Source organism: Vipera berus (genome assembly GCF_964194415.1).
Source record: "Vipera berus genome assembly, chromosome: 7".
NCBI classification, from domain to species: Eukaryota; Metazoa; Chordata; class Lepidosauria; order Squamata; family Viperidae; genus Vipera; species Vipera berus.
The window spans coordinates 58,247,953-58,272,500 of record NC_138209.1 but is presented as its reverse complement, the minus strand read 5'-3'; the positions used below and the strand labels follow the sequence as shown (position 1 = coordinate 58,272,500).

General features: G+C 40.6%; 1 protein-coding gene across 1 annotated transcript in view; it reads left to right on the top strand.

Moving 5' to 3' along the window:
- The window catches only part of C1QTNF7 (C1q and TNF related 7), a 143,226-nt gene that overhangs the window by 109,203 nt on the left and 9,475 nt on the right, over nt 1–24,548 (top strand). Inside the window, exon 2 of the mRNA XM_081332399.1 lies at nt 11,438–11,683. Coding sequence (XP_081188525.1) covers nt 11,446–11,683 — 238 coding nt within the window. The 5' untranslated portion in view covers nt 11,438–11,445. The remainder of the gene's footprint in view (nt 1–11,437; nt 11,684–24,548) is intronic.

The following is a 24,548-nucleotide window of genomic DNA, read 5'->3' as shown; positions in this document are numbered from 1 at the left end:
CATGTAAGCTTTGCTGGCATCCCAAACCATTTCAATTGATGTTCCTTTATGCATATTCAAAACAAAAAACTCTTTCAAATAATCTTTACATTTCTCTGAAAGTACATCATATCTAAATAAATTTTCATTCAATCTCCAAGATCTTCTTATCCCATCTTCCCTAGATAGTTCCATCCATACAGGACTATGATCCAACAATATTCTAGGAAAAATTTTGACATTCTTGACTCTGGAAATAAGATCACCAGTAATTAAAAAAATCAATTCTAGAAAACGATTGATGCCTGTCCGAAAAAAGGTAAAATCTCTGTCCTCCAAGTTCCACTCCTGCCAAATATCTCTTAATTCCAAGTCATCTTTCAAGTAAAAAAAAAACCCTTTAGGCAATCTAGAATAGTTAGGAGAATTTTTAAAAGACCCCTTCTTGTCCTTACTTGAATCCAAAACACCATTCCAATCACCCATCAAAATGACAGATTTATAATCCAATTGAGTTAATTTATCATGTAAAAACTTATAAAACTTTCTTTGCTGTTGGTTAGGAGCATATAATCCAATAATGAGAATTTTCTTGCCTTGTAGCAGTAATTCAATAATAACATATCTTCCCTGTGGATCAGACTCAATTAATGTAGCAGATAAGTCTCTTCTTAAATAGATGACCACTCCACTCTTTTTATCTGAAGCAGATGCTATAAAATGTAGTCCCAACTGGGAGTTAATCAAATACTTTTGATCTTTTGCACAAATATGAGTTTCTTGTAAGCAAACAATATCATTTTTATGTTGCTTCAGGTAGTGAAACACTTTCTTTCTTTTTTGTGGTGAATTTAAACCATTAACATTCCATGTCAAGAACTTTATTGCCATCCTCAGCGACCTGGAACCTCAGGAACGCCACCTGGAGATCCGCAGTTGGTCTCTTTGGTTGCGCTCCTCCCACCGGCTCCGTAGTAACAGGGCCTTTTATCATAGACCTAGAGTCCACTTTCTGTTTCAATTGCTCCTTTTCTTTCCATTTGTGCGCAGCACGCATCATTCGCTGCTCTTTTGGATCTCCCTTTAACAGCAAACTCTGTTCAGTGGATTCAGCCAATTGTGCCTCTCCAACAGACTGTGCTGATGCACCTTCAACCTGTTGTTTATCTTCTTCCACTCTCTTAAGTAATGGAGATGGTGGTGAACCTGCTTTCAGGACATAGGTATAAAAATCTTTTGCCTTTGCGATCGTATCAAGTCTATATCATGTCCCTGCATAATTCACCACTATTCCAATAGGTATCTCCCATCTAAACTGAATTTGTCAATTTTTAAGCTCATCAGACAGAAAACCAAAATCCTTCCTTTTTCTCAACATCTTAGGAGGTATTTCTTTCAGAATTATAATATCTTGACCTGCAATTTGAAATCTCTGTTGATAGAAGGCCTGGATGATCGCATTTCAAAGTGACCTCTTAGAAAAATAAATCACCACATCTCTAGGTAAATTTTTCTGCCTCGCAATCCAAGAATTGACCCTAAAAAAATTTTTTCCACCTCCCTTGATAACTCCTTAGGATCCCATCCCAAGATGGGAGCAATGACTTTGATCACCTCTTCCAGTAAATCCTCACGAGGGTTTTCTCTCAACCCCCTTATTCTCAAAGCAAATTCCATTTCTTTATATTGTGAAATAATCACCTCATCCTCAGTTTTAACAATTTTATTTTCTGCTTTAGCAATTCTATTTTCAGGTTTTTCACTATTTTCCACAACCTCATCCACACGGTCATCTAAACGTTCAATATGTGCAGCCAGCCCTTGAAATGCAAACGAAATGTCTTCTCTCATCTCTCTATTTTTAAACTCAAGAAGATCAGCTACCTCTTCCTTTATTTGTTGAGTCATTTCTTGTGCCTGCAGCTTCAAAGCATCCTGCAAGTCTTTAAGTGTAAGTGCTGGTGGTGGAGGAGAGGGTGGAGGGGATCTGGGCTTTGAAGTGGATTGCGTTGCAGATTGTATTACAGGAGAAGAAATTGAGGTTTTAGAAACAACAGGAACTGCTTGCCGTCTTGAAGCCATTTTCCAACTTGCTACAATTCATTTTCTCTTATCACTTTCACTTTCCCTCTACACTTCAAAAAAATAAAATAAAAATAAAATCCAAAAAAGGAGACGAACCCTTAATAATAATAATAATTAAAAAAGGAAGATAAACAAAATTCTTTAAAACTCTAAAGTCCAATATATTGTTTAGATTTTAACAAAATCTTCATGCTTTATTCTTTAAAAAAAACATTTCGGCGCCATCATTTCTCTTTCTCTTTCAAAATCTAATTTATGTATGGAGAAGATTAAAGCACCTCAGGTTAAAGTTCTGAATACTTGCAACTTTACTCCTCCTGGTCAGCTCTGTCTGCTTTAAAAGCAATCATAAATCACTGTAATCCACAGATGTGGATGCAGCGTCTGGCTTCGCCCCTGCACGGAGCAAAGGCGTCCTGGACTCGGAGAAAGCCTCGGGCTCCGTAGGAGCTCTCACCCTCCAACCCCCAGATAATTCTGGGAGGTCTTGGGGAGCTCTACCACTACCCGAGGAAAGCTCACCTCCACCTCTTCTCCCAAGGGGGAACTTTACGAGCCGTGGGACAGCTGATTGTCACCGTCTCCGCGGATCTAACGAAGCCTCAGGATGGGCGGCCAGAGAGAAGCCGCCATTCGGTGCGGCGTTGCCACCGGAAGTCCCCCCGGCCACGTGTAGAGCTTGTGGAAGAACCGGCCACACTGCGGTGGTTTGCAGAGCCCACCAGAGAGACAGGCCACCCAAACACCAGTTGGAGGAACCGACTAGGAGAGGTACCGGGGCCCAGGGTCCAGTTAGTGTGGGGTTCTTCTCAGATATTTTCCAAGGGATTATGGAACACACACTTAAGGGGTATTCAGGGCATCTGCCCTTATTTTGATGATGTTCTTATTGCTGGGGAATCCCCAGATGTGTTGGCCAGAAGGCTCAGGGCTGTTGTGCAGAGGCTTCATGAAGTGGGCCTCAAATTAAAGAAGAACAAATGTAGTATTGGGGTCTCATCAACAGAATTCTTGGGGTTCCGCATTGATGCTAATGGTATTCACTTCGCTGATTCTAAAGTGAAGGCCATTAAAATGGCTCCTAGGCCAAAATCAAAAGGAGAGCTGCATGCATTTTTGGGCCTCCTAAATTTTTATCACACATTCCTACCTCATAAGGCTGCAATAGCAGAGCCCCTCCACAGGCTGCTTGATTAAAAAAAAGCCCCTTGGAAATGGACTAACTTACATGAAAAAAGCTTCCAGGATTTGAAAGCTCTTCTATTAGAAAAGTCCACTGTAACTCATTACATAGAGTCTAAACCTGTATGTCTTGCATGTGATGCATCCCCCTATGGGGTGGGGGCAGTCTTAAGCCACATAGAGAAAAATGGGAAACAGGTTCCTATTGCATTTTACTCTAGGACCTTATCCTCTGCTAAGCGCAACTATCCACAGATTGATAAAGAAACCTTGGCCATAGATGCTGGAGTTAAGAAATTTCATGATTATTTATTTGGCAGGGATTTCACTGTCTACACTGACCACAAACCTCTGTTGGGATTGTTCACAACAGACGAACAAACCCCCCACATACTATCTCCAAGAATGTTGAGATGGTCTATTTTTTTTGTCTGCACACAATTTTAAGTTAATTCATAAACCAGGGAAGGAAATGGGCCATGCTGATGGCCTCAGCAGACTACCACTGCCACTAATGGATCCTGATCCAGCTCCTGCTGCTAGAATACTGTCCATACAGGACTTACCTGAGTTTCCCCTCCACGCAGGGGATATTGCTGCTGAAACAGCCACAGATATAATTCTGAGTACAGTGTTGTCATGGATATACACGGGCTGGTTGGAAAAAAAAGTCCAGGCTCTGAATTTCAAAGTTATTTTGTCAGGAGACATGAGTTGTCTGCACATAAGAGCTGCATTTTATGGGGGAACAGAGTCACAATTCCCACTTCCCTAAGGGACAAGGTCTTACACTCCTTACATGAAGGCCATCCAGGCATTGTCAGAATGAAAGCTTTAGCTAGAAGCTACCTTTGGTGGCCTGGCCTTGATAAGGCTATAGAGGATCAAGTTCATGGTTGTTATACATGCCAGCAACCTAGGCCTGAAATGCCTCAGGCCCCAGTTCACAGGTGGGAGGAAACGCACACTCCCTGGTCTAGGATTCACATACACTACGCTGGGCCTTTTCAGGGGCAGCTTTTCCTGATAGTAGTGGATAGCCACTCAAAATGGCTGGAAGTAATTCCAGTTCCTAATATGACTACTGCTAGGACCATCCAGGTGCTGAGAAAACTCTTTGTAACACATGGGTTGCCTGATGTTTTAGTTTCTGATAATGGGGCCCAATTCACTGCTGCTGAATTTCAGGCTTTTCTTAGAGCTAATCTCATCAGACCTGCAACGTCTGCACCGTTTCATCCTTCTTCTAATGGACAAGCCGAACGCATGGTGAGAACAACAAAGGAGGCACTCAAGCGTATTGTCACAGGTGACTGGCATCACAGATTGGCAGATTTTTTACTCTGCCAGCATTCTACACCCTGCACTGCTACAGGTAAAAGTCCTGCTGAACTACGTTGGGGGAGGCGTTTGATTACTAAACTGGACAGGTTGCATCCAGACAGAGTGGCAACAGAAGCCTCTTGACCAAAACCCCCAAGGGGGCTGCACATGGGTGATTGAGTTTCGGCCAGGAACTATGGTCCAGGGAATTTATGGGTTCCTGGTCAAATAACCAAGGCATCCGGACCCCTATCTTATGAAGTGGGGTTGGAGGGAGGGCGACTGGTCAGAAGACACATCGACCAACTCAGGAAAAGGTTTCCAGAATGGTCACTAAGTGAGGACTGCGGCAAAAGTCCCTCCCAAGGTCCTCAAACTGGTAGCCAAGCCAGCCCACACTGGAACCACCAGGGTTTCCCCTTCTCAGCAGAAGTGGAATCTGAGGAAGAACTGGGAAGCACGGAAGTGCAACATGGAACCCCTGACCAAGCAAGCCAGCCGAACCTCAGCAACCGCTGTGCCTACTCTGCTGAACAGACTGACTGGGGTGGGCCAACCTGGTGAGGCCAGCCAGAGCGTTTCAATTCCCCTTGACACTGGAGCACAAGGGGATATGGGTCTACCCAGCCCACTGGGTAAGCTGGTAGACCACAAAGTGAGGGGAACTCCAAGACATTCCTCTAGGCCACACAAGCCTCCTGTGTACCTCACAGACTATATTGTAAAATAAAGTGATGTATAGTGTTGTGAAACTTGTACCACTACCTACAGAAACTTGGGCATTGTAAAACTGCCATTACTGCAATGTAAGCCTGTTCATGAGACGTTGTTTAATCTCATTGTAGCTCTTACTGCATGGTAAGCCTGTTCAGACGTTGTTTAATTTCATTGTAGCCACAGCAAAATTATTGATTTATTATTGATTTATTATTTTTATTATGGTTTTTGGGAGTGATTAATAAGTGTTGACAGTTGTTAAGACTATTTTAAGGGTGTCATAGTCTGATCTAAGAGGGGAGGGGTGTTATGTATTGGGCTTGTGGTGTTACACCACGTGCATTGCTGGAGGCACTAACAGCTCTCCAGCAACACAGACAGGCTGTCTCCAGTCCTGCAATTGGTCATCCCCAGGTGGCAAGCGTGGGTTCAAACTAATTGGCTGCCGCCTAGGGGATAGACTATATATTGTGGCTGGTTGCGGCCCAAACTTCAGTACAGTTCCAGCAAGAACAAAAGTATGAGTTATTCAGTACTCAGCCTCGTGTCGTCATTCCTGCTCTCCAGAGCCCACGACTTAACATCTAGTATAACTTTTTCTCTAATTCTCTTCTCTACCTTTTGGATGACAAAGTTGTTAGCTAGGTTGGTTAGGAATCTGTTTGATCTCTGACTCGCTACAGAATAGTTAAAATATCCACTCTAGATAAGTTCAAATCACCAGGACCAAATGGATTATACCCCAAAGTTCTGAAGAAATTGGCAGACGTGATCTCAGAATCACTGAACCATATCTTTCAAAGATCCTGGAGCAACTGGGAACTACCAGATGTCTGGAAAAGGGTTGATCTTCCCATCTTCAAAAAAGAGGGGGAAAATGGATCCAGGAAACTATAGACCTATCATATCTGGGAAGATTCTTGAAAAGTTAATCAAGCAAGAATCTGCGAACACAGGCAAACAAAATCATAACCAAAAGCCAACATGAGTTTGTCAAAAGAGATCATGTCAGGCAAATCTTATTGCATTCCTTGACAAAGTGACAAAATTAGTGGATGAGAAATGGACTTGGACTCCAATAAGGCCTTTGATAAAGTAGACAATAATCTACTCTTCGATAAGATAGAAAATGTGGGATAGACAACATCACTGTTGAAGAGAGGTGCAAGCTTTAGGGATCAGTCTGTGTTGTCCATCCCAAAGTGCATAGCTAAATGTCTATGGAGATTCTCAGTCATCAGGTCATGGTTGTCCCAAAGGTGCTTTTTCAGGAGGCAACTGTACTTTCTTGTTTTTCTTTGAAGACATTGGGATGGACACCCTTTGAATGGTGAGGGAGTATGAACAGATTTCCAGAAAACATTGCAGACTACTGGAACTATTTAAGCTTCAGTTTGAGATGCAGACAACACGAACTCATCCTCAAAGTCTGTGCCTATCTTCAACAATGAAGGGACACAGGACAGAAATTATCCTGTAACCAACAAGGCTCCACACACATTTGCACTACTCAGGTGACCCTGAGGACACAGGTAAACCTCCTAATGGCTTCAATGACTCTCTAAAACACAGGTCCCCAACCTTTGGGCACCAGGGACAAGTTCCATGGAGAGAGGTTTTTCTGTGGACCGGAGGGTTCATGGTTTTGTGTGCTGCCTGCATCCCATGGGTGGGGCTTTGCTTGTTTGTGCAGACTGGTTGCTGGCATGCTGCAGCCCCATACTGGTCCATGGACTGGGGGTTGGGGATCCCTGCTCTAAAAGAATGCAAATGACCGGCTGTCTGCAAGGAATATAAATCCTTCCATTCCTCACTTTCTAATCAGAGTTGAAGAAGCTTCTTGGATTGGAAGTGAAACATTTTCAAAGGAAAAAAAGAAAGTCCAATTGCCTCCTGAAAAAGCACTTTGGGAGAAGAAATAAAAACAATCCAACCACATAACATCATCCACAAAACCAACCACACAGCCAATGAGGCTTTGGCAGACTGTTCTGCCTGTTGAGGCCAAGTAAAACTGAGTGTGCACTGCACAACTACGGAAGAAACTTTGGAGAAGGCAAGCAGAGGCTAGCCGCTAGAGGGTTGGTTGGAGATGATGTTCCAAGGCAGTACAGTAGAAGTTAGGAGTAGGTGATAATATTCCAGGAAGAGGGACATTTGTCTCCATTTCCAGCAGCAAATGACAATGGATCCATCTTGTCCAACATCCTATTTTGTTTCTGTGCTGCAGAAACAAAATTCTTATTCTCTTGAACCACTCCACAATTTGAAGATTTATCTCAATTTTTAAAGAGATGAACAGCAACTAATTTAGCAAGTACCTTGTTTAGTGACTGTTCACAGCTACAACAGAGATGAAAAAGCATCTTTGTGACCAATCTCATATTTATAACCTTTGCAAGTCCATAAAGCAAAGAAAGCTGAAGTAAGATCATTAGCACAACTGTAGTTTCACTTAGTAACCACTGCAATTAATGACCAGGTTGCCAATCCCAGTTTTAGTTGCAGAATAAGGACTTCCTGTACAATAAAACTAACAGGACTGCTCTGGAGGAATAGCAGTCCTTGTCCAACATCCTATTTTGTTTCTGTGCTGCAGAAACAAAATTCTTATTCTCTTGAACCACTCCACAATTTGAAGATTTATCTCAATTTTTAAAGAGATGAACAGCAACTAATTTAGCAAGTACCTTGTTTAGTGACTGTTCACAGCTACAACAGAGATGAAAAAGCATCTTTGTGACCAATCTCATATTTATAACCTTTGCAAGTCCATAAAGCAAAGAAAGCTGAAGTAAGATCATTAGCACAACTGTAGTTTCACTTAGTAACCACTACAATTAATGACCAGGTTGCCAATCCCAGTTTTAGTTGCAGAATAAGGACTTCCTGTACAATAAAACTAACAGGACTGCTCTGGAGGAATAGCTATTCTTTGGTTGCTGATCATTGCATTTTATTCATTTTCCATGTAAATTAGGTTTCAATGAATTGGCACAGCTTTATAAAACACAGCATTAAGTGCACAGTAAGACCAATTTCAATGCTGCAGATATCTTGCTTATGGATCAAGCATTTTTGGTTTCTGTTTTGTTTAACTTTCATGTTTGTCAGTCTCCTAAGTCTTCACCAGGGGCTCTCTGCATCATTGCCACTTTGCATACTGTAGTTCACACAAAAGTCACCACACCAGCCCTGTGCTTTTAACATCTCTAATTGGTATCCATGAAACCCAAAATATTTTCACAGGAGATCACAGAGAGGAAGTTCTAATCCTACATAATTTAAAGTATTTATAGCAATAAAAATTAATATATTATATTTATATTTATTAAACTTATATACCGCCCTTCTCCCGTAGGACCCAGGGCGGTTCACAAGGCAATTAAAACAACATTACAATACAAAAATTAATAGCAATTAAAATAGATTAAATTTTCCTTGATTAAAATCTAAAACCCATATATCTCTGATTAAAAACCCAATTACAATAAGTTAAAAAAATTAAAAAATCCTCAGTCCTGGCCAGAAAGCTCAAAGAGCCAGGTCTTCAGGTCCCGGCGGAACGAACGAAAATCAGGGGCAGTCCTAAGCTCTACGGGTAACTGGTTCCAGAGGGCAGGCGCGCCCACAGAGAAGGCCCTCCCCCTGGGTGTTGCCCGCCAGCAATCCTTTGCCGGCAGCACCCTGAGAAGTCCCTCCCTGTGGGAGCGCACAGGACGAAGGGAACTTGATGCCGGCAGCAGGTGTTCCCTCAGATATCCCAGACCCAAGCCATTTAGGGCTTTATAGGTCATCACCAGCACCTTGAATCTCACCCGGAGGGCAACCGGAAGCCAATGCAGCTCACGGAGCAGAGGTGTTATATGGGAGTATTGGGAGGCCCCCATCACAACTCGCGCGGCTGCATTCTGCACCAGTTGAAGCCTCCGAGTGGTCCTCAAGGGCAGCCCCATGTAGAGAGCATTGCAGTAGTCTAACTGGGAGGTCACGAGCGCATGAGTGACTGTGCGCAAGGCATCTCGGTCCAGATAGGGCCGCAACTAGCGCACCAGGCAAACCTGGGCAAAAGCCCCCCTGGTCACAGCTCCTATATGATCTTCAAGGCTGAGCCGCAAATCCAGGAGGACACCCAAGTTGCGAGCCCTATCGACGGGGGGTAACAACTCACCCCCATCATTAAAGATGGAATAGAATGGTTCACTCGAGATGCCTGTACGCACAGCCACTCAGTCTTGGCAGGATTGAGTCTGAGCCTGTTTTTCCCCATCCAAACCCGAACCGCCTCCAGGCAACGGGACATCACGTCGAGGGCATCACTGAGTTGGTTTGGGTTGGAAAGAAAACGTTGGGTATCATCGGCGTACTGATGATACCCCACCCCAAAACCATGAATGATCTCACCCAGCGGCTTCATATAGATATTGAACAGGAGGGGAGAGAGGACCGACCCCTGAGGAACTCCACAAACAAGAGACCTCGGGGCGGACCTCTGCCCTCCCATCAACACTGACTGCGAATGGCCCAAGAGGTAGGAGGAGAACCACTGCAAAACAGTGCCCCCCACTCCCAACCCCCTGAGATGTCGCAGCAGGATACCATGGTCGATGGTATCAAAAGCCGCTGAGAGATCTAATAGGACTAGGACAGAGGAACAACCCCTGTCCTGAGCCCACCAGAGATCATTCATCAGCACGACCAATGCCGTCTCTGTGCTGTACCCGGGCCTGAAACCCGATTGGTACGGGTCAAGATAATCAGTTTCCTCCAGGAACAGAGGAAGCTGATGCGCCACCACACTCTCAACAACCTTCGCTAAAAAGCGAAGATTGGAGACTGGATGATAGTTATTCAAAATAGCTGGATCCAGGGCAGGCTTCTTGAGAAGGGGTCTCACCACCGCTTTCTTCAAGGCGGCGAGAAAGACACCCTCACTCAAAGAAGCAGATATCACTGCCTGGAACCAGCCTCGTGTCTCCTCCCGAGCTGAATAAACCAGCCAGGAAGGGCACGGGTCCAATAAACAGGTGGTAGAGCTCAGCCTCCCCATAATCCAGTCCACCTCCTCAGGAGTCACAGGATTATGTCATAGTTCTTAAACAAAAATACCTAAGAGTATCGGAACCAATAAAAAGGCATTAAACTCAAAACTATACTGTAAGTTGTATGACAGGGAAAAATAGGTTCCAAAATCAGCCTAGGAATTAGTAACTTTGGATTCACATTTCTAAATTATACCATTGTATTACATTGTGAAATTTACTTTCAAAATTATGTTTTTGAGAAATGCTCAGGTTTAACAGCATTTGTTGAATTATTGAATATTTACAGCTCTGAATATATTTATTTATTCCTTTTTATATTGCTCTTTACATAACATTTCCATATGGGATCTGTAGAATATTATAACCAACAGCAATGACTGCCATAAGCTACTTTTTTTCTACAAATTACTGGACGTGTGTAGTATTTTCAAAAGTGGATATTTAATGAGTTTATAAATAATTTCATATGTGAAAAGTACTTTTTTTCAAAAAAAACTTTAGACTACCCAAAAAAATATTGCCCAAGTTGATGACTAAAATTGTATTTTAGGGAAATTTCATACAAGTGTATATAATTAGTTTTTAAAAAAATATTTTATACAGTTATATTACCCTACATATACTGTGTATTGCTTAAGAATTATTTTCTTCCCTGTGCAGAAGTTGTGGAAAAGATGTGTCAATGAAATCTTATTTAGTAAGAAGAAATAAATTACTTGTAGATTAATTCACTCTATTCACTCAGACTTTCTTTTACAAACAGAAAGAAACATCTTGAAGATATTGTAATGTCAACATTTAAGACATAAATAGAAAACTGTGCTTTTGGCAAATGATTATGGGTGCCCACAGAGTGGTAAAAAAACAAAAAACAAAGATGACAGCCATGAATGTTTGATTAAGCTCTGCTCTTTTTATGCCCATTGCAACATGTGGTACACTTATAAAGCAATTGGAGCTTTGATTATACTCTCACAGCTTCCATATTAACTTTTTACCATGTCTAGTGGGAGGCTTCTGAAATATTATGCTGTATAATAATCTTAACACTTAATTTAAATAAGATGGGTTTTACTGTTCTCACATCAGCATTCTTTTTTTTCCAGTGCCAGAGATGTTTGTGCTGCTCTGTATAACAGGTTTTGCTTTCTGTATCAATGGTCAACCTCTCCACAGCCAGTTTAAAGGAGAAAACTACTCCACAAAATATGTTTGTAGTATACCTGGGTTACCTGGCCCCCCAGGCCCTCCTGGAAACCATGGCTCACCTGGACCACATGGCCGGATTGGGATCCCAGGACGAGATGGCCGAGAAGGCAAGAAGGGAGAAAAGGGTGAGAAAGGAAATGCAGGTACTGAATATTCAAATCTTTAAAAAAATATCAAATTATCAAAACAGTCTTCAAAATATGGCCTTCAGTTTTTCTAAACTTTGAACTGCTGAGCAATAAATCTATTTACAGTTAGTGCAGCCAATTGGCTACAAAATAATAATCAGGACAGTCCTGCTTTAAAGTTGACATGCCCCCTTTCAGATTTATTCATAATCCCCATAGAAAAGTAGACATGTAATCCACCACACTTGAAAGCCATCAAATCAGTGCTAAAAATTCATTTTAAATCTTGAGAAGCACTTTGTTCTCAAAGTAAATTCTCCTTTTACAATATGGGCTTAATATTGACCTTCACAGAGTAACTGTGGTGGTAAGGGTAGTGGATATGAGGATTTCTATGCTTCTAATGATGAAGTTCCTATTTATAATTTCAGTCAGCCAGAAACTGGATTCTTTTTATTTATTAAAATTATATGCTGCCCATCTCCTCAATGATGCTGGGGAGCTTAAATGTTTTAAAACTATGCAAACAAGCAGGAACCAAAATACTGACAGTACAGGGATGAGGTCTTCTTACCTCGTCAACCACCCCCAGGGCCCCAAACCAACTAGCAAAGCCAAGTTTTAATGCCCTTCTGGAAAGCCAAAATGGTGGGGCAGTTCTCACCTACAGTTGTAGAGAGTTCCATAGGGTCAGGGCTACAGCAGAAAAGGCTCTTCTTGGCCCACATGCCAGAATTCCTTGGCAGATGGGATCCATAGCACACCTCTTCTACTGGTGTGAATGGGGTGGGCTAATCCCATTAGGGTAAGATAGCTTCTCAGATATCCTGGATCCATACCATATAGATTTAAAAAGGAATAACCAACATCTTGAATTGGATCCAGAAGCTAATTGTAATCAATGAAGTTTGGACAATTATAAATGTTATAAGTGCCATCCCAGGAGCTCCAGAACTATGAGCATCACTGCATTTTGCACCAACTGTAGCTTCTGAATATTATTCAAGGGTACCTCATGTAGAGCATGTTGCAGCAATCCAACCAAGAGATGACTAGGCATGAGTGCAGGGCCTTCCAATCTAGGTAAGGGTGCAACTGACAGACATTCTTGAAGTGCTATCTAGTGTTTGTAGATACTAAAGAAGTTTGGAAAAGAAAGAAAGAAAGAAAGAAAGAAAGAAAGAAAGAAAGAAAGAAAGAAAGAAAGAAAGAAAGAAAGAAAGAAAGAAAGAAAGAAAGGAAGGAAGGAAGGAAGGAAGGAAGGAAGGAAGGAAGGAAGGAAGGAAGGAAGGAAGGAAGGAAGGAAGGAAGGAAGGAAGGAAGGAAGGAAAGAAAGAAAGAAAGAAAGAAAGAAAGAAAGAAAGAAAGAAAGAAAGAAAGAAAGAAAGAAAGAAAATTAAATTCTGAAATCTTCTCTCACTTTGCTGTTAGCTAAAAAGAATGGCTAAAGAACGTAGGATTGTAAGCAGTATCCTGATGAATTGCCCCCCTAGCCCATTTAAGAAAATGGAGAAAAATGAAGGAAATCTGTCCCAAAGATGCTTTTTCACGAGGCAACTGGACTTTCTTGTTTTTCTTTGAAGATGTTTCTGAAGAAGCTGAAGAAGCTTCTTGGATGAGAAGCAAAACATCTTCAAAGAAAAACAAGAAAGTCCAGTTGCCTCGTAAAAAAGCATCTTTGGGATAACTATGACCCGGATGACTGAGAATCTCCACAGACATGAAGGAAATCTGGTTTCTTTAGAGACTTTCTGAAAGCTGCCTGAGATCATTTAATGTGATCATTGATGAATCCTCTGCAGCTAATTAGGATTTATTCCAATATTGCTTTAGTGACACATCTCTATAGGAAGAAGGAAGTCTTCAGTGTATTATGATCTAATTTAAAGGGAGGGAGGCTGAGTTCATAATGAGATGTAAAGACAATGGAAGTGCCAAAATCAATAAAAGATGGAATCTGCAAAAGAAAAATATATTTTAGCTGTTTAAATATCTCCTTATTCTGAAATATTTTGTAAACTCTTGGGTCCAAAAGCAGTAAAAATCAAGCAACCCTGGAAAATTCAAGTAATTTGTCAATAGCAATATATAATTCTCACTCAGTGAAATTAAATAAATCAGTTCATGCAGATCCAAATACTCTCATATATCCAGATTTCAATTTTGATCACTTTAAGAATTTTCATGCTAATGTTTACATTCCTTTAAGTAAAGTTTGGGTTACACAAAAAGTTAATAGGATTAATGTTACTCGTCCCAGCTTCTGCCAACCTAGCAGTTCGAAAGCACGTAAAAAATGCAAGTAGAAAAATAGGGACCACTACGGTGGGAAGGTAACAGCGTTCCGTGCGCCTTTGGCGTCTAGTCATGCCGGCCACATGACCACGGAGACGTCCTCGGACAAGCGCTGGCTCTTCGGCTTTGAAACGGAGATGAGCACCGGCCCCTAGAGTCAGAAACGACTAGCACGCATGTGCGGGGGAACCTTTACCTTTACCTTTATACTTTAAATAGTAATAACACAAATCTAAAACTGCTGATAGTGAATGGGGGGAATTTTCCCCTTCATAGAAATTTAGAGGAAGGAAGGAACCCTATTCTTTGAGCTATGATTAAAACATATGCACAAAGCACAAAAAGAAATAAAAGGCAATAAGTCAAATAAATTATGAATTAAGGAAAGGAAAAAGAAATACAGCAAACCCTTGGGTTCAGAGCCCATGAAAGTGGAGTGGGATGTACATTAAACCCAAATGTGCAATAAATCTGTAAGTAATATATTTATGTCATTTGTGTTAATGTATATCATTGTACAACTATGGCATTTGCATCAGTTTACCCAATTTATAGTAACTTTATTAACAGAAGATGCAAATTTCTCTCAATTTATACTTGAACAATGGACTCATCAATTGATAAAACTTAATGCAAGTAAAAATTTATGCCCTAGCCAACTAGCCTTCAACTATATCCATCTACCACATCACAAACTGTTTTTTGTACTTTAAACTTATTATTTCTGTCTTTTCTGATATATAGCCATTTTCATTTCTTTCTACATATTCTATTACCTTGCCAGCATAATTTATGCATTTACAAATGTCTCCATTTCCTATTCTTCAGTAACAATCTATCAAAGTTCACAAATTCATCTACTTGATCTTGTTTTCTGCCATTTATATAGAATTTTTAACAATTCATTCCATTTTCTCTGGCAAAAACAATTAACATAACCTTTGATACAGTAGTTTTCATATTCATGCTCCTCAATGCATCATACAAATCACCCAGTGGTTACTGAAAATTATTCAGATTCTCAGTCAACAACATTGTCTACATACAAAATTACATGCACATTGACATTCCTAAACAGCTCACAACTCTAATATTCTGCAAGCATTTATTTTACATAAGTAATAGCAACCAAGTAAACATTACATATCTTTGTTCAATTGTGAACTATTTGCTGATTTCTAGATAGTCTTCCCACAGAAGAATAACAGAGTTGGAAGGGACCTTGGGGGTCTTCTAGTCTAACTCCCTATTTAAGCAGGGTATGCTATGTTTACATCTTATACAACTCTTACCAATAACCTTCTCATATGCATGCAAAACGTTCCATAATGGAAGTCTGTTTACTTTACCATATGCTTTTATACTTTTTATAAATCAACATTTGTACAATACAGCTTTCCACATTTTTTATTTATTTATTTATTTATTTATTTATTTATTTATTAATTAATTACATTTATATCCCGCCCTTCTCCGAAGACTCAGGGCGGCTTACAAGCTTAGCAGTAGCCTTCATTCTATGTATATGCCTGCTTGTTAGGGCTTTCACACACACCCCAAGCGGCATTATTACAAAGTCAGCTTAATTGCCCCCAACAATCTGGGTCCTCATTTTACCTACCTCGGAAGGATGGAAGGCTGAGTCAACCTTGAGCCTGGTGGGATTCGAACCTGCACTAATTGCAAGCAGCTGGTGTTACTTAAGGAGGCATTAGCCCACTGCTCCACCAAGGCTTATATCCTTTGTTCATCATCATTTTCTACATTTTGCTCATTGTCATCTTTTGTAGCCTCCCAAATCAAACTTTTGCTATAAACTTTTTCAGGAATATTTAATTAAACAAATGTCCTTTTAATTTTTGCATTCATTTTTCTACCAATCTTCAGATAATGATGCAGTCTTCACAACATATTAGAACAGTTACACAGGCATTCCAAAAGCTATTTTCATAGTTCTTCAGTTAAACCAGGGGTCTTCAAACTTGGCCCTTTTATGACTTGTGGACTTCAACTCCCAGAATTCGTCAGCCAGCATGCCTGACTGAGGAATTCTGGGAGTTGAAGTCCACAAGTCATAAAAAGGCCAAGTTTGAAGACCCCTGAGTTAAACCATCTCCTCCTGCAGCTTTAACATTTTTCAACATTGTCATAAACATTTATTACATCCTGTTCATCATTGTTTACTTAGGCACTAATGTTTATAGTATTACAATTACAATTATCTTTCCCATACAAATTTTTTTAATACTCCTTCCATCATTCTCTGATTTGTTTCATTCAAATAAATATCATTCATTTCTTCCAATAGAAGATCCCTTTTTAGATCCTTTCACCCATTTCCAAAATGTTATTTCATTTCCAAGAATATCTCTCTGCATTTTATCCTTCTCTCTTAATAGTTGTTAACCATTGCTTGTTCTCTTTGACAACATTACTTGCAAGTATCTTTTTAAATATATACATTATATAATATTATTGAATTCTCATTTTGGAGCAATCATTCTCTTACATGCATTTTTATCATTCACAGTCTCTTTCATATCATTATTCCAACCAAACATTTTTGGATTTAACTTTTTTCAATCAATTCAAAGCAACCTCTATGTCTTCTTAATCTTCACTAACAAGTCATTCATTCTATTGAGAACTGAATCTAACTTCCAATACTTTTTCATATAGGACTTGTCATTCCATGTGCACTCCAGGTTCATTCTCATTTTCATTCTCATCTTTTCCTTCCATATCTATTTTCCCACAATTCACTGTTAACATTACCAAATAATGGTCTGTCCCACATTCAGAGTCCTTCATCGTTCTTTTATCCTTCATTAATTGTCAGTTTTTCATCATAAACAGGAAACTCAATTGTGCTTATTTATTCTTGTTATCTATAACAGATGTTTAAAAGCAGAAGAATCCAGAAAAAGTATAAGAAAAAAAGCCTACAAAAAAGAAATAAAAAGTTTGCAAACACTATAAGGTTAAATACGGTTTTTAAATTGATTTGTTAGGGGTTCCTAAAAATAGAATAGAATAGAATAGAATAGAATAGAATAGAATAGAATAGAATAGAATAGAATAGAATAGAATAGAATAGAATAGAATAGAAAAGAATAGAAAAGAATAGAATAGAATAGAATAGAATAGAATAGAATAGAATAGAATAGAATAGAATAGAATAGAATAGAATAGAATAGAATAGAATAGAGCTGGAAGGGACCTTGGAGGTCTTCTAGTCCAGCCCCCTGCTCAAGCAGGAGGACCTATACCATCTCAGACAAGTGACTGTCTAGACTCTAGCCTCTTCTTAAAAATCTCCAGTGTTGGAGCACCCTTGATTTCTGGAGGCAAGCTGTTCCACTGGTTAATTGTCCTCACTGTTAGGAAGTTTCTCCTTAATTCCCGGTTGCTTCTCTCTTTGATCAGTTTCCAACCATTGTTTCTTGTCCTGTCCTCTGGTGCTTTGGTGAATAACATGACCCCCTCTTCTTGGTGGCAGCCCCTCAAATACTGGAATACTGCTATCGTGTCTCCCCTATTTCTTCTTTTCTTTAGACTAGCCAAACCCAAGTCCTGCAGCCATTCTTTGTATGTTTTAGTCTCCAGGCCTTTGATCATTTTAGTTGCTCTTCTCTGATTTTTTTTCCAAACTCTCAACATCTTTTTTGTGATATGGGGACCAAACCTGGCTGCAGTATTCCAGGTGTCATTTTACTAGGGTTTTTAAAAAAGCGGTACTAATACTTTTTTTCAGAGTTTCCCACACTTCTTGGGTTGCTTTCACCTTTAGGATTTTCATCCATGAGATCTTTCCTAGGTTCACTCTGAGTTTGTTAAAGTCAGCTGTTTTGAACTTTAAGATACTGGTTGGATTGTTTTCTATTGCTAGTGTTTGTATTATATTAAATTCCAGTATGACGTGGTCACTTTCACTCAAGGTTCTGGCAATTTCAATTCCCTCTATCACTTCTTCTCTGTTTGTAAAGATTAAGTCCAGTATAGCTTTACATCTAGTTTCCTCCTCCACCTTTTGGGTGACAAAGTTGTCGGCTAGGTTGGTTAGGAATCTGTTTGATCTCCCGCTCGCTGCAGAGTTGTCTCCCAATTGATGTTGGATAGTAGTTGAAGTCTCCCATTACTACTGTGGTATGCTTCCTACATACATTTGTTAACTAGATGGCAAAGAGTTCTTCTATTTCTTCTGATTGGTTGGGTGGCCTGTAATATACACCTATGGCAATGTCACTTTTTTTCTCTTTTATATTGACCCATATACATTCTGGAGAGATTTTATCTTTGATCACGTGCATTTCTATAGATATGTAGTGTTTTCTTACATATAATGCAACTCCCCCTCCTCTTTTTGTAGACCTGTTTCTTTTGAACAATTTGTATCCATCCATCAGTCCATTCCACTCATGGGTTTCATCCCACCAGGTTTCTGTAATGCCAGCTATGTCATACCCACCCTCATGTACTATTGCTTCTAGTTCACCCTGTTTGTTCCCAAGCTTTGAGCATTGTATATAAGCATTTAAGACTTTTATGCCTGTTCGTGGGTATGTTTCCTGCATTTCCTGATTGTTGTTTTTTCCTTTTTTCTCATCACTGCCTACCTCATTGTTTGATTTGTTTTCTTAGGATTTATGATTGGTTTTGGGTTCTAAAGATTGGTCACCCTCCCCACTCAGTTTTAGTTTAAAGCCCTCCTGATGAGTTGGCCAGTCTTTTTCCAAGAAATATTTTTGCCTGTTTTTGTGAGGTGTGGCCCATCCCTTGCCAAGAGTCCTTTGCGTCCGAAATGCAGTCCATGATCCAGGAAACCAAAGTTTTCTTGGTGACACCAACCAGGTCTGCAGATGGATGATTGTGTTCCTTTGAGGATAGAATGTCCTATTACCAACACTCACCTTCCTTTTTTTGGGAGGCTGCAGTCTGGAGTGCTTTTCTGTTTATTTCAGGTGTGTTTGTTGATGTGATGTTTTTAGGGATATTTGAAGCGACTTTTTAAGGGATATTTGAAGTTGTTTCTTTGCTAGGTGTCTGCATGTTTTCTTTGAGGGGGAGGTTGTAGGTCTGTGTTGTTTCCATCTAAGGCAGGGGTGTCAAACTCGCAACATCACATGATGTGTCATGACGTATTGTGACTTTTTTCCATTGCAGACAATGGGGTGGGCATGGTTTCATCAAGACGATCTGGCCGACGGGCCGGCAGTTTGACACCCCTGATCTAAGCGGAGAAATCGATTGCTCAGTTTTAATGGGGCTGCTTCTGATTAGGTTGGATTGGGCAGAAGAGTCTTGTTAGTTGTATGCTGTTTCTTTCTTTGAGTATTGTGTTTCCTTCTATGTGTGACATACCTCTATTTGTCTTCCTCAAATCTTCTGGGAGTTCTTTTATCATTATTTGGTTCGGTTTGGGTATAGCTTTCTTTCGTAGATTGGGGTTTGGCTAGAGTTGCCTCTAAGTGCCTTACTTTTTCCTCTAATAGTTCACATAGTTTACATCTAATGCATGTATAATTTGGGTGTTCTTTGGGCATAAGCACATACATGGAACATGTATTACATACCACAATAGTATCAGTCGCCTCTTCCATGAGTTTGTTTTTTGAAAATCCCTCTTTTTGGTTGGTGGATATGCTTTGCTGTTAGCCTTGTTTCTTCCTTCTCTGTTCTAGGTAATTGTGCCTGTTTTTTTACTATCCTTTTATCTGCCTGTTTCATTCTTCTACCTTGTTATTTATTTAACCTTCTTACTATTATGTTAGTTTTATTTATTCTTTTCTTCCATCTATTTTTCTTTAGGTTTTGAGCTCCAATTCCTTTTTATTCTTTACTGGGGGTCTTACCTCCCTTCCTATTGGGACCTCAAACTTAACTGATACCTTCACTCCGGCCTCTTGTTTTCTTTGCCGGCTCCCTTCTGTCCTTTGGTGCTTGTCTCTGCTCTGGTCAGGCCTCTGTTCAGCTTTCAGGTTGGCTCAACTCACTGTCTGGTCTGCTGCTCTCAGCCGGCCTCTCAGCTTGAGAAATCAGAGAGCTTTCTGGCTTGAAGCCTCTCTGTTGCTGCTGCTGCATTTCTCCCCCTCCTTCAGGTTCTGCTGCCTCCAATTCCTCACAGCCAAAGGATTGCTGTAGGCCTTTTGTCCTCTGCCAGACTAGGCTAGCAGGAAGCGGGGGAGGGGTCTGGTGGTCTTGCTGGGGAGGGAACAATGATCCAGTCCTCCACCTGAGGCAGGTCTCCTCTAGGGAGGGCTGCGGGGCTGGAAGAAGGCAGGGAGAGGGCTGTGGGAGTCTTTGCTTTACTGGGCTCTGGGTCAGGCTGCCTGGCTTCCCCTTAGAGTAGGGCTGCCTAGACTGGGGTGTGGGCCCTAAGCAATTGCTGAATAAATGTGACCATAGTAATTGTTATGTAGTGAGTTCGTTGCACAGGAGTGGAGACAAGACAAGTGAGTTCAGCAATGGTCATGTTTATTTGCTTGCAGGATCTGAACTGGGGAACTGAGCTGCAGCCTGCAGCAATTTATAGCCTGGCCCCTAGGCGGCAGCCAATAGGTTTAAAGCAACCCATTGCCACCTAGGGGCAGCCAATAGCAGCACCGGAGATAGGGTGTCTGAGTTTATGTTTATGTTTATGTTTATTGGACTTATATACTGCCCTTCTCCCATAGAACTCAGAGCGGTTCACAAGGAATTTAAAATAACAATACAAATTACAAAAGTTAAGAACAATTAAAATAATTAAATTTAGTCCTTGAATAAAATAAAACCCCTATTAAACTCCATTAAGCTGGGAGCCATTAGCTAGCTCCAGCTTACCACGTGGTGTTATACTTAAGCCCAATACATAACACCCCTACCCTCTTAGAATGAACAACATCATAGCAAAAATAAGCAAAAGAATACAAGTTACACGATTTAACATCATAGCAACAGTTAGGCAAGTTACACATTTTTTTTATTAAAAAGTTTTACAATATATCCCCAAATCCCCCCCACCCCAAACCCGCCCACTTCCCCCCCCACTTCCCAGAGCTAAATACAGGATTATAGTTATAATAATCATATTCTAAATAAAAATTATGCAAATATACAATTAACCAAATTCATAATGTGCTTTAACTCCCCTTTAACATAACTACAATCAAAGTACCAATAACAATATCCCACTAAAATCTACTCATAAGCTAAATGGAACTTTTTAGTCCCATATTTGTTCTGAATATAATCTATCCATCTCCTCCAAACTGAAATATATCTTTCCTGTGAATGATCTTTCAAATAAGCAGAAATCTTAGACATCTCTGCAAGATTCGAAACCCATTCTTCTATAGTAGGCAAACTATCCTTCTTCCAATATTGTCCCACCAGTAACCGTGCTGCTGTTATCATATTCAACATCAAATTAGTTTCTTTAACATCACAATCTACAATAATACCCAATAAAAACAATTGCGGAGAAAACTTTATCTTTCTCTTAAAAATCTTTTGAATGTTCCACCAAATTTTGATCCAAAAAGCTTTTATATTTCTACAAGTCCACCACATATGAAAATAGGTAGCTTCTAAACTACCACATCTCCAACATTTAGACTGTAAATTAGGATACATATTAGACAACTTCTTGGGATCCAGATGCCATCTATAAAACATTTTATAAAAATTTTCTCTTAAGTTTTGGGCCTGAGTAAATTTAACATTTCTGACCCAAATTATCTCCCAAGTGTCCAACGAAATTGGTTCCTGAATATTTTGTGCCCACTTTATCATACAGTCTTTTACCAATTCCGTTTCCGAATCCAATTCAATTAAAGCATTATATATCCTCTTTATATGTGCACAATTTAAATCATTCCGTCGAGACCTGAAGACCTGGCTCTTCGAGCTTTCCGGCTCAGGCTGAGTTTTAATTGGGGTTTTAACTGGGGTTTTACATGTTGCAGGGACTTAGTTTAATCTTTTTTAAATTGGTCTTAATTTTTGTATTAATGTTTTAAAAATTATACCCTGTAAACCGCCCTGAGTCCTTCGGGAAAGGGCGGTATATAAATTCAATAAATTAAATTAAATTAAATTAAATTAAATCTCTAATTTGTTTTACTAAATTTTGATCTATAATTGTGATGCCAACCTTTTGATCTGACTTCCACCTAGCTTTCAATTGAGTATATTGAAACCAAGAGTAACTTATGTTTTCTTGTCTTAACTCATCTAATGATTTAAGAACGAACAACATCATAGCAAAAATAAGCAAAAGAATACAAGTTACACGATTTAACATATATAGCAACAGTTAGGCAAGTTACACAATTTTAACACTAGAATGAATAGGCTTCCATTAACAGCACACTAGACAGTTAACAACATCATAGTTCCATTATTGTTTCAGTACAGCAACAAGTCAACAGTACAGACAACATTATAGTTCCTTTATTTTACAACATAATCTGTTAGATAAGTAGGAGGCTTGCGTGCCCTTGTGGAACGCTTCAGGGTTCCAGTCACTTTCTGGTCTACCAGCTTACCCATCGGGCCAGGCAGACCAGTGTCCCTTAATGCACTTGAGTCAAAGGAATGAGGTGCTCTCTGGCTGGCCTCTCCGGGTCGGCCCACCCCAGAGTCAGATTGTTCAGCAGAGTTGGCACAGTGGTTGTTAAAATCTGGTTGGCTTGCTCCATCAGGGATCCATGTTGCACTTCTGGACTCCCCTCCTCTACACCCAATTCCTCATTGCTTATAGGTTTGGGGACTTTGGGAGGGACTTATGATGCAGTCCTCCCTTAGTGACCATTCTGGAAACCGTTTTCTGAGTTGATCAATGTGGCGTCTGACGACTCGCCCTCCCTCCAGCCCCACTTTGTAAGAGAGGGGACCAGATGATTTGGTAATTTTACCAGGAACCCACAGATTCCCATGTCCATAGTTTCTGGCCCATACCCAATCGCCCACTTGCAGCCCTCTTGGGGGTTTTGCTCGAGAGGCTTCTACTGACACTCTGTCTGGATGCAACCTGTCCAGTTTAGTGATCAGTCGCCTCCCCCAACAAAGTTCTGTAGGACTTTTGCCTGTAGCAGTGCAGGGCATAGAACACTGGCAAAGTAAAAAATCTGCCAGTCTGTGATGCCAGTCCCCTGTTACTATGCGTTTAAGTGACTCCTTCGTGTTCCTCACCATATGTTCTGCTTGACCATTAGAGGACGGGTGAAAAGTGGCAGACGTTGTGTGTCTGATGAGATTTGCTCTTAGGAAGGCCTGAAATTCAGCAGCAGTGAATTGGGCCCCATTGTCTGAAACTAAGACATCTGGCAACCCATGTGTGGCAAAGAGTTTTCTCACTACCTGGATGATCCTAGCAGTAGTCATGTTTGCAACTGAGATTACTTCAAGCCATTTGGAGTGGCTGTCTACTACTATGAGGAAGAGCTGTCCCTGAAAGGACCCAGCGTAGTCTATGTGAATTCTAGACCAGGAAGTGTGCGTCTCCTCCCACCTGTGAACTGGAGCGTGTGGCATTTCAGGCCTTGATTGCTGGCATGTATAACATCCATGTACCTGTGCCTCAATGTCCTTGTCTAGACCTGGCCACCAAAGGTAGCTTCTTGCTAAAGCTTTCATTCTGACAATGTCTGGATGGCCTTCATGTAGTGACTGTAAAACTCTATCTCTCAGTGATGAGGGAATTATGACTCTGTTCCCCCATAGGATGCACCCCTTGTGAGCTGATAGCTTGTGTCTTCTAACAAAGTAACTCTGGAACTCAGAGCCTGGGCTTTTATCTAACCACCCCGTGTGTACCCATGAAAGCACTCTACTAAGTGTTTTATCAATAGCTGTTTCTGCAGCTATGTCCCCAGCTTGGAGGAGAAATTCTGGTATGTCCTGAATGGACAGAATTCTGGCTGCAGGGGCCGAGTCTGGTTCTGTTAGTGGCAGTGGGAGTCTGCTCAGGCAATCAGCATGGCCCATTTCTTTGCCGGGTTTGTGAACCAGGTTAAATGTGTATGCAGACAGGAAAATAGACCATCTCAGCATTCTTGGGGAAAGTATGTGGGGAGTTTGTTTGTCTCTTGTGAAGAGCCCCAGCAGTGGTTTGTGGTCTGTGAAGACCATGAAGTCCCTGCCATATAAATAGTCATGGAATTTTTTAATTCCTGCTACAATGGCTAAGGCCTCTTTGTCAATTTGAGCATAGTTACGCTCAGCAGAGGACAGTGTTCTTGAATAAAATGCAATAGGGACTTGTGTTCCATTCTTTTCTAAATGACTCAAGACTGTCCCCACCCCATAAGGAGATGCATCACATGCTAAACAGACTGGTTTAGACTCCCTAAAATGACTTACAGTAGATTTAACTGACAATAGTGCCTTTAGGCCCCTTCATGGATTACTGCCTTGTCGTGGCGAAGGGGCTTGCGTAATTCAATGAAGCTATGAGCTATGCCGTGCAGGGCCACCCAAGACGGACAGGTCATAGCAGAGAGTTCTGACAAAACGTGATCCACTGGAGAAGGAAATGGCAAACCACTCCAGTATCTTTGCCATGAAAACCCTATGGACAGTACCAAAAGGCAAAACTATATGA